This window comes from Nicotiana tomentosiformis, chromosome 8 (assembly GCF_000390325.3).
Source record: "Nicotiana tomentosiformis chromosome 8, ASM39032v3, whole genome shotgun sequence".
In the NCBI taxonomy this organism is placed as follows: Eukaryota; Viridiplantae; Streptophyta; class Magnoliopsida; order Solanales; family Solanaceae; genus Nicotiana; species Nicotiana tomentosiformis.
This window is the reverse complement of record NC_090819.1, coordinates 10,483,638-10,495,251: the sequence shown is the minus strand read 5'-3', so window position 1 is coordinate 10,495,251 and position 11,614 is coordinate 10,483,638. Positions and strand designations below refer to the sequence as shown.

At 36.2% G+C, this 11,614-nt stretch overlaps 1 protein-coding gene across 1 annotated transcript; it reads right to left on the bottom strand.

The window, feature by feature from the left end:
- Positions 1-1,767: 1,767 nt before the first annotated feature.
- On the bottom strand, positions 1,768-4,381 carry LOC104097284 (probable O-methyltransferase 3). Its single transcript, XM_009603841.4, has 2 exons — positions 3,529-4,381; positions 1,768-2,375 (listed from the first exon to the last, which is right to left on the bottom strand). Exons 1-2 carry the CDS (start codon positions 4,309-4,311, stop codon positions 2,073-2,075), a joined length of 1,086 nt encoding a protein of 361 aa, XP_009602136.1. The 5' UTR covers positions 4,312-4,381; the 3' UTR covers positions 1,768-2,072.
- Positions 4,382-11,614: the final 7,233 nt, after the last annotated feature.

Sequence of the window (11,614 nt, the reverse complement as noted above, 5' to 3'; positions counted from 1 at the left end):
GAAAGTTTCACTCAAATCAAACGCTAGCTTATTCATTTTCACTTGTCTTCCTAAGCAATTTCACGAGAATATTGGCAAAAAAATATAGTCGGAATCTAATATTGATTTCCCGTTGAAATGTCCACTCCAAGTTTGGAATGGTCTATATGATTAGTTTTGGTATCATTGTTGAAATATTCAATAATTGTTCAGCTACGTTACTACTCGTATGATTAGCTGGTGTAAGATCCATTTTATTAAAAAACTGATATAAGAGATTTGCCGAATCTTGTTAAACTTTTTGTCAACTATGATTAGCTCAGCTGGAGAGGACCCTTTTTACAATGAAACATTATTTAATCATTGTTTTTGTTTTTCAAATATATATGGATGAATGGATGGATATTTTAAAAGATCCTATACTTATCTCTATTTTCCTTTCATTATTTTCTTTAGTGCTTCAATTTCATGATATATAAATGGTCTAATTATTGAAATTTGAGATGAATATCATTCTATCAAATGCAAAATTCACTTTACTCGGATAATTAGTACTAGGGGTGGTAAACGGGCGGGTCATGTCAAATATGGGTGAATAAAAAATGGATAATGCAAAAACGGATAAAATATCCGACCCAATCATATTTAATATTGATAGAAAATTATTCATATTATCCATGATTTCTTGAATGTGATCATTTTTTTTGAAGAATTTTGTCTTTCAAATCTGAGAATCCTCAATTTGAGTCTTTGCAAATGTAAAAGCTAAATTCATTGGTTATCCATTAAGAGGGTGTTTGGATTGACTTTTAAGCTTGTCAAATAAGTTTTTAAGCTCTTTTTAGTTTTTTCATTGTTTGACAAAGCTATAAAGTGCTTAAAATGAGTTTAAAATAGCTTAAAACAAGCCAAAAGCAATAAACTGACAACTACAACTTATTGTTTTTGGGCTTAAAAACTATTTCTGCTGAAAAATCACTTTTTTTAAGTTAATCCAAATGGACTCTAAGTATCTATTTTTTAAGTGGATAATATATATGGATTTTATCCATAATTGACTCATTTTTAAAAAGTTTATTATCCAACCCATTTTTTAATGGATAACATGGATGAATAATTATTTTTTAATCCATTTTGTCACCATTACATAGTACTAATATTGCGGTCCGGCTACAAGCAGAGGCGGATGTAGTGTTCTACCGTCGGGTTCAATGAACCCATAACTTTCTACGCGGAGTAAAAATTTGTATATAAAATTACAAAAATAGTAGATATGAACTCATAACTTAAAAAATATAATGGGTTCAATGCTAAATTTTTTAAAAGTTGAACCCATAAGGTTTAAATCCTGGATCCGCCTCTGACCGCAACACATACTTGCTGAATTTTTATTTTTTTTATGGTCTAAATTCATAACGCTGGAAAGAACAGGAACAAAAATTTTAAGACACAATTATCAGTGCAATTATTAGCTTCCAAAGTATCATATAATTAAGCTTGTCGAAATGGAGAAGACACTGAACTAAATGATTCTGACTCGAATATCACATTAAGAAAATAGACTTTAGGCCCTCTTATGCGTCATAATTATTTGTCAAAGAAGAAAACAAATGTATCAAGATAAGAAATACTAATGAAGTAATACATTAATATACTAATGGTTGATCTATTGGTTAATACACAATTCATTTTACTCTTATATTTTTGTTAGAAGTTAACTTAATGTATTAGTATGTGAAAGTACTTTTTTGGATCTAAATAATAAAGCAAGCAACATATGTGAAAAAATTTAAGAAATCAACATTCATCCCTCAAATAATAATGCAATTTTCATTACAACAAAAGAATAAAAAAAGTACACTAAGTTAGTTCATAAAATAATTGCACAATGGGGAATTATTCAAAAGGTATCTCAGTTCACAAAGTATTTTGTATTCAAACAGGGTTCGAGAAACGGTCGCACCCCAAGGGCTGCTTCCACTGCTCAAACACATGACCTATATAGGTGACACAGAGACAACTTTGTCATTGCTCCAAGGCCCCCTTCAACACTGGGGAATTATTTATTTTTCTTTTTTGGAAGTTGAAATTAATTAAGGATAAACCTCAATTAAAGACCTTAATCCAAGAATAGGAGTAACTTTATAATCACTAAAACCAGCATCTAAGAAGAGCTTTGCCCAACCTTTTTCAGATCTTTCTCTTCCTGTGACTAAAACCATCATTAACATATCAAAGAAAATTTGAGTTTCAATTGATTCATCATCTCCTATCTTATTATCAACCATCATATCAATAATTATCACTTTTCCACCTTTTTCTCTGCTTGGTATTGCTTCTTTGCATTTCTTCAGTATTTTCACACTTTCTTCATCGCTCCAATCGTGCAATATCCACTGTAAATAATTCATATCCCAATAGTTAAAGGAAAAAATAATTTCAATAATAATAACAATAAATTCAGTATAATTTTATAAGTAAGGTCTGAGAAGGATAATGTGTATGCATATCTTACACCTACCTGTGGATTTCCGATAAACTCTCGGCTCAGAAATAATATAATTACAATATAATTGAAAAGAAATACGATAACGAATAAGCCATGAAAAAATCAGTAACAAGAAGCAGTAACAACATCACGATAATAAGATAACCTAGCAAAAGAGACAAAATAATCCAATAGTTAAAGGAAAAATAATCCCAATAGTTGTGTAATATTATGTAGAGGGTTGACCTATTCTTGAATCATAGAGTAAATATATGATTAATACATTTTTCTGGGGTGAGAATGACGCATGATATAGATGGTCTCATTTTCTATTTTCAATTGATACACATGATATCGACCAACTCATTCTTTATTTTATTCTATTTCCAATAGTTGATATACATAATATAGACTAACTCATTATTTATTCGTTTATATTTCCTATATTTATTGATATATGATAAAAATTAAGTCATACTTTATTATGCTTTATTTCTGAAAAAACACAGAAGGATGACTTTTTGCTAATAGTGATTAGCAAAAAAAACATGTAATAGTGGGCGACTTAGTACCATTGTATTTGGTTATCTGGTACTATTGACCTGCAATTATTTTATAATAATCTGACTGCATAAATATCTTTTATTGTGTCAGTGCAAAAATACTAAATTCTCGAATTCAGAACATGAGTTTAAATTGTATGCGTTGAAGATATAAGAAATATTGACATAATCAGGACACTTGTAAGCAATTACATGTAAACCTCTATGTTAAGACTTAATATATCTTAGTCAAAATAATAAACATTCTATTATAGGTTAAACTATGTTAATAATGTAAATAATCCGTTGCACCAAATGATGTGGTACATCGGATGAGAGTGCTCTTTCCTTAACCAGAGGTCTCGGGTTCGAACCCTGGGTATGGAAAAATCCTTGGTAGGGAGTGCTTTCTTCCGAATAGGGCCCTACGCGCCTCGAATCCGGATATAGTCGGGCTCCAATGCGGATACCAGACGCCGGGTGGGAAACCAAAAAAAAAATCTTTTATGACAAAATTACCTTGAGAAGAAGAGCATCAGCAGGGGGAATGGACACAAAGAAATCTCCTCCAACATAATTCAAATTCTTACTCTCTTCTAAGCCTTCAACCACATGAGGAAGATCAAAGACAGTGCATTGCAAATCAGGGAATGCATTAGCAATAGATTTAGCTACAGTTCCAGTTCCACCACCTACATCTACAATAGAATTCAACCCTTCAAAAACATCCTTAGAATATTTTATAACCACATTCATAACCAACTTTGCATCACTAGCCATAGCATCATTAAAGAAATGATTAAGCCTAGGTTCATGTCCAGCATAGTCCCAAAATGTCCTCCCATGAGCAGTGTCAAATGGTGTAGGATGATCATTCTCAAACCATTCACTAACATGATGCCAAGGTTTCACTAAAATTGGATCTAACATGGCTAGTAAAAAGGGTGTCACACTCAACGGCTCGTCTTTCAATAAAAGACGAGAAGGGGGTGCGAGGGAATAACCCTCGCCCTCGCTTTCTCCTTCGTTTTCTTGGATTCTGGACTTGACGAAGAATCCAGAACGGATTAATATTCGCATTAAACGTCGGAGGTGAGTGGTTTTGGCTTTATTGATTGAAAGGGCATTGGCTAATTGATCAAGAGTCATTGGTTTGCCATGTTTGTGGATTATATCTGGGATGTTTAATTGAATGGCTGATTTGAGTGACATAGAGTTTATGAAACTGAAAATGTGGTTCCATATGTGAGTTTGAGCATGTAGAATTTCAGTTTCATGCTCTCCTACAATTGGCACCACCATCTTGGAAATTTGTTCTAGTTTTTGTTGAATGTCACACTTGGTTTTTGTTGAATTTTGTTGAATTACACTTACTCTTTAGACTTGACCAATTTATATAGATTTAAGTCTGGAATGCAGACAAAAGAGAATAATAATATAGTGGGCCAGTCATGTTTGTGGAATCTTGGTTTAAAATTTATTATTATAGATGTCCAGAAAATTGGTACTTTGATTTTATAAATTTGAGTTGATGTCACACTGACATGGCAATGCCATTAAAATATTGGAAAGGAGATTTTCACAGAATACAATCTCTAAGGGGCCAGCCATAAGAAAGGTTTTTTTTTTTTGAAAATTTCACCTTTTTTTCGGAATCAATTTTTGGCCATGAAAATTTTAAATTTCACTTGAAGTTAAATTTCAGAATTGTTTTGGAATTTAAAAAACTCAAAAAGTTATTTTTCAAAATTTCTACTTGAAAGCACTCACAAAAAGAAAAAAACAACTCAAAACTATATTCATATCCAAACACAACTCTAATTTTCAAATATCATTTTCAACTTGAAATTTATTTTTACTTTTTTCTGGAATTTCATAATTCTTATGTCCAAACGCCCACTAATAGTGATTGGGATTGAAAGTGACAATGTTCTTGATTAGTGATAAGTATGGATGAACCTGGATTTACAATTTAATATACATTCATTAAGATTAAATAAAGAGTATTAATAAAAATTGAGAGAATTTTTATTTATTTATTTGAGTAATCTTATTATCATATCCAACTTGTTAGTAACAATTTTTAAAGTTTCAACACGGTTAATTGTGTCAAACGGGGTATTTAATTTTGTAACTTTTTTGAGTTGAGTACGACCTTTGAGATATTGAGAAGGAGATTTTCACATAATAAATCTCTAATCGTGATTAGGATTGACAATGATTAAGTACTTGATTAGTCAACTATGCGAGGCTTAGACAAACTGGCTGCTATGGGAAAATGCTTATTCAGCATTTAAGCTATGCAGTTTTACCATTATATTCGATATACAGTTAAACCTCTGTATAACAATATTCATATATAATAACCATTCACTATAAAAGTTAAATTTAGTCGGAACCAATCTTTTATGTTATGTTATAATATATGTCTTCTATAGTAGCACTTCACTATAGCATTCAAAAATTGTCGGAATAAACGCAGTTGTTATAGAGAGGTTTGACTGTATTCTTAAAAATGAAAAAAGTTCAAATATATCCCTCTACTACCGTTTAGACAAACTGGTTGCTATGGAATGATGCATATTCAAGATTTAAGCTCTATAAGTTCAGCTTTTAAGGCTCTTACCATTGAATTCAATATATGTTTAAAATAAAAGGTCAAATATACCCCTCTATTACTGTTTGTTGTTTAATCTTGTCTCTCGTTATACTTTTTAGTCATTTTTTTTCATACCGTTAGGTAAGGTTTCAACCGGAACCAAAGTGTGGTCATTTTGGACTCAAACGACAAAAATAGGTGAGAAAAAATCTGAGTACAATTTTATATATAACGCGATTATTCACCGCGCTATACCTTAACGACACGTTTGTTTGTTAAGGTATAACGCAGTGAATATATCCGCTATATTTGAACGTTCTTGCCCCACCAACAACTCATCTGAACTTTACTGACCCACCAATAATTGAGGGTATAGCGCATGCATTACACGCGCTACATATATACGTTTATTATGCATGCGCTATACCCTCAATTATTGTACCCCCGAACTGGGTTTTTTCTTATTTAAGGAGTTTCAAAATTTGGTAAAAATCCATTCAGGATCCTTCAGGTCTTCCGAAATATTTGTTCGTTAACTTATTTTGCATTTTGTCATAATGTCCGAAGAGTGAAAAATTACGGTTTCATTATATTGGGAGGGGGGAGGGATGAGGTTGTGGTGGAGAATACTTAGTACGCTATAGTTGTTCTCTACAGTGTCATGTTAAGTAGCCACTTACAATGGAGTACGATAGACTAGTATCGTTGTTATATAAAAAACGAGTGTGAGGAAACGTTTAGTTAATATTAAATTAATCGGAAGATATCTGTATTCTATTACTCCGCAAGAGATTTCTTGTTATGCTGAGTTTAACATCGAAGACGATGAAACTCTCACAGATTTTTTTGAGGACTCCGGATGAACACCAGGAACTTCTTGTGATAAAAATGTACGTCAAGGCTGAAGACGTTCGCAATATTGAGGTTCCGCAAAATAGGGATATCCCTCAATCATCAGGTGGTTTTTTTGGAGCAGTTTTATCCGAACAGGTTCCGGGTGAAAGAGTTTGGCCAGATTTAAACTTATCTCAACGGGAGAATAAGGAGCGAGGACATAATTTCTCCCCAAGTTTACATAATCCACAAGTCGAGTGGTAAACTTCAATTTTCCTTTGTGTTATTATCTTTAGTTTTATGTATTGTATTTGTATTAACACTCATATATATTCTACATGGGGTACTCACCAGATATGAATTTTATAAATTATGAACCAACAGACAGTTGGAATATGTCTAATTTGGTGTGCTGGATCATGGTAGTCCATCCGGGAGTCATCATCAACAGGATAATGTGCATAATGGGATATCAACAGATTATGATTTATAAGTTAAGTGATAAAGTTTATATGTAATGTTTGGATGAATTTGAGAAACTCATTATTTTATTGGTTGTGCAGTGAAAACGAGCAACTTGAAGGTCTTATCCTTACTCAATTGCCCGAAGACGACATATTTAATCGGGATCTGCCAGATGCACAGAGTCAGAAAGATGACAGTGATTATGACAACAATACTAATAAGTCTAGAGATGACACACCCTTCCCTAATGAGGGTGATGATGATGAGGACGAGAATGATGAACCTAATTTGACGAGGGAGCATGCTCTACCTCCCGTTAGACCGAGAGTGTACGAGTCCCATGTGCCATTTCATTCAAGGGAGATTCCCTACCTTGATCAGTTGCCAAGTATGCCGGATGTGGGTACGAGCCCAGGCTTCATCGCATGTGCGTAACTGCCTGGGCAAAACCTATATCAGCGGGGTCCGAGATTGTTTTCCTTCATTTCATCATTTTGAGCTCGGATTTTAGAGATTTTGAGAGGGCTTTTCAAGTGGGATTCTTGAGGTAAGTTCCTTGTCTTCAGTTTTCTTCAATAATTATGTTTCCCCACTGATTTCCCACCTAGATGGTGTGTTTTTGAGGTGTAAATTGGGGATTTGAGGCTAGGAATTTGGAGAGTTGATTTTGAGGATTTGAATGATCAATTGGTGTCGGATTTTGATGAATTTGGTATGGTTGGGCTCGTGAGTCAATGAGCTTTCAGATTTTGTGATTTTTGTCTAATTTCGAGTCATGGGCTCGGGGGTCGAGTTTGGGCCGATTTCAGATTTTGGCTATAATTTCATATTTTTCTTGTGGAATTAATTCCTTTAGCCTATATTGATTGTGTTGAACTACTTGTGGCTAGATTTGGGACATTTGGAGGCGGATTTGAATTATTTTAGGTTAGTTTTGAGCAGTTCGGATGTCGGAACGCGCGAGATGGCATCTTTGGAGCATCGCTTGGCTTGCTCAGCATTGGTATTGGCTTGTTCGAGGTAAGTAATTCTTCTAATCTTAGTGCCGAGGGTATGAAGCCCTGAAATACGTGTTATGTGATTGGTATTGAGGTGACGTACATTCTAGGTGACGGGCGTGCAGGCGTGCACCATGTGAATTGGGACTCTATTGCTTCCATGGCATTGTATAATGGACATACTTTGTTGATATCCGTGTTTTCACCATGTGATAAAGTAATTCAGCTGTCAATCATGCTAGATATCATGTTTAGGCTTTATGGAGATACTGTTGGAACCCATAGTGGTCGTTTTTTGTTGTCATCTCACTAATTTCATTGATATTTCGTACTCAGTCATGTTCATGCATTCCTATCATATCTCAGTCTTAGTTGTTATTTATTGATATATCATATTATTGTTGTCGGGCTAGTTTCATGACATTGTGAGCCCGTGAGTGAGACTGGAGAGATTGATGACTGAGTGAAGCCAAGAGCCTGATTATGAGTGACATTTATGGGATCGGGCTGCATGTCGTAGCATGCTATATTGATTTATGCCTGGATCTGGCTTATGATAGTGCTTGGGCTGTAGGATCCCCTCTGGAGTCTGCACACCCCCAGTGAGCGCGATTGATTATATTGAGGGATGGATCTTCCCTGGTCATGGACCTTGTCCGAAGTATTTTATACCTGGAGATGGATCTTCTCCATGGGGCAGGATTGGTCTTCCTCGGTACTGAGTGACTGATGATCAATGACGTATATATTCCAGGATGGATCTTCCCTGGGCCGTATGAGCCATATATAGTACCGAGTGGTTGAGCATGATGGGTGAAAAGTGTGAGACAGTGAGATTGAGTACTCTGAGAGTGTGAGTATATGATTCATCTCTGAGATACATGGAATTGGCATGCACGCATGACATACATGCATAGAGAAGCATTTTTCCTCATGATGTACGGTATCACGACATTCATGACTTTTTACACACATTGATATATGGAAAGGATATTTGAAAAAATTATAATTTTCAAACTTACTCGTATATCTTTGGAATTTTCGGTAAAAGATTTGGATTTTCACTAAGATACTTGAAAAGCATAACTATTTTTCTGGAACTGTGAACGAGCTGAGCATTTTACTTCTGAGATACATCTTTGTTATTGTATTATGTTGTTATGAACTGTTGTGGGATATTGGTATTGGACCTGACCTTGTGTTAGCTTGTCACTACCTTCCACCTAAGGTTAGGTTTGTTACTTATTGAGTATATATGGTCGGTTGTACTCATACTACACTTCTGCACCTTGCATGAAGATGTTGGTTGCTGATGTTGCTGTGTTCGATGGGAGTGAGATTGAAGATGTACCTGCATCCCGGTTATAGCTGCCTCTTGTTCGTGGTAGCCTTAGATCTATAAACCTCTGTTTATGTACTTTTCAAACAGACTATGAATTTATTTAATTTCCGCTTTGTAGACTCTATTATTAGAAGCTCATGATTTGTACTACCAGTTCTTGGGGAATGTATAAGATTAAGATAATTCTTTACTTAAATTGCTTTATTAATTATTATTGAATTTGGTTAGTGGTTAAGTGTCTTACCTAGCGGGTGAGTTAGGTGCCATCACGACTAGTCGGATTTTGGATCGTGACAGCATCGATCATGCAATCGATGTTGGGCAAAGGAAAAGAGTCCTTGGGGGCATGCCTTGTTCAAGTCTTTATAGTCTACATACATTCTTAATTTATTCCCCTTTTTAGGGACTACTACTACGTTTGCTAACCAATCCAGGTACTTAACTTCCCGAATGGATCCTATTTTAAGGAGTTTAGATACCTCGTATTTGATGAATGCATGCTTGACTTTAGACTGATGCCTCATTTTCTATTTTTGACCAGGTGGAACTTCGTATCCAGGCTCAGCTTGTGAGTAGTTATTTCCGAAGGAATCCCTTTCATGTCAAGGTGGGGCTATGCGAAACAATCTATGTTAGCTATAAGGAATTAAATGAGTTTACTTTAGCTCGGGACTTAACTCCGTCCCCAGGTATACTTTTCGATCGGGAAGGTGCTCAATCAATATGACTTGCTCCAGCTCCTCGACCGTTGATTTGGTGGCATCTGTATCGTCGGGGGATATGAAAGATCTAGGAACTCCGTAGTCGTCATCCTCTCATGTTCCCTGCTTTTCCAGCTCAATCTGAGCCGGTATCGGTGATTGCTATTTGTTTCCTTCCTTGGTGATCGAACTCACGTTCTTTGATGTCAAGAGTTCGGATATTGGGACCACCTTGTCGACCACAAACATCTTCTTTGCGGCCGGTTGTTCTCCATAAATTATTTTAATCCCTCCTGATGTTGGGAATTTCAACACCTGGTGTAGTGCCGAGGGCACCGCCCTCATATTGTGAATCCATGGCCTCCAAAACAGAGCATTGTATCTCATATATCCTTCGATAACGTAGAACTTTATTTCCTGAATGGTTCCAGTGGTGTTCACCGGTAGGGTTATCTCCCCTTTAGTGTTCTCACATGCCATGTTGAATCCGTTTAGAACTCGGACTACATGCACAATTTGGTCTCAAAGACCCAGATGTTCTACGATCCTCGATCTGATGATATTGGCCGAGCTACCTAGATCAATTAACACATGCTTAACTCGAGATTTATTTATGAGTGCAAATAATACCAGTGCATCATTATGCGGTTGCACGAAGCCTTCAACGTCCTCGTTGTTAAAAGGTGTGATTCCTTCTGGCATGTAATCTCGATTTCGTTTCTCCCTTGTGATGGACACTTTGGTGCGCTTTAACATCGGCCCCTGGGAGGACGTCGACCCCACCGATGATCGTGTTAATGACGTGTTGAGGTTCCTCCTGCTTGATCTGCTTATTGGAGTCCCTATTCTTGAAATAATTTTTGGCTCGATCGCTCAGGAATTCTCAGAGGTGTCCGTTGTTGAATAACTGGGATACTTCCTCTCTCAATTATCGGCAATCTTCAGTTATGCGGTCGTGAGTTCCATGGTATTTGCACATTAGGTTGGGGTCCCTTTGGACAGGATCAGACTGCAAAGTTCGAGGCCACTTGGTGTCTTTGATGCGTCCGATGGCAGATACAATGTCAGCAACATCGATGTTGAAGTTCTATTCCGATAACCTTGGCACTTCCTTAGGCTTGACGGGCCTGTCAAAACCACTTTTGCTCATGACCCCCAGTTATTTTATCCTCGGTCGCCTCTCCTTTCACTTCTCACAAGGTTTCGTTCAGGACCATTACCTCTTCGATCTCCGTTTTATGGTTAATACCAGTCTCTATTTGATCTTGGTTCACAATCAATGCCTCTTTTGGATCTATCACTAGCTCTGACGGGATAAACGGACCTGGAAGGGACCCTAAGCTAATCATGTTCGACCCTGATTTTTGATTGGCCCAAGTTACCACCGGATATTCTATCAGATGTTTCTTCAACTGCTGTGAAGCTAATGAGCTTCGACCATTGAGTCCTTGGGTGACGGCTTGAACATCCCAATCGTCCGTGACTGGAGGCAAATCTATTTGTTCCATTTGAAATCGGGACATGAATTCCCTGAGCATCTCGTTATCTCTTTGCTTCACTTTGAAAAGCTTTGACTTCCTGGTCTTGACCATGATGGCTCCAGCGTGTGCTTTCATGAAGGCGTCTGCAAGCATAGAAAATGAGTCAATAGAATTAGGGGGTAAGT

Coding starts and splice junctions, on each gene's coding strand:
- LOC104097284 (XM_009603841.4), bottom strand. CDS start 4,311: ATGGTGGTGCCAATTGTAGGAGAGCATGAAACTGAAATTCTACATGCT. Junction 2,376..3,528: donor CTGATGCTCTTCTTCTCAAG/GTAATTTTGTCA, acceptor AATTATTTACAG/TGGATATTGCACGATTGGAG.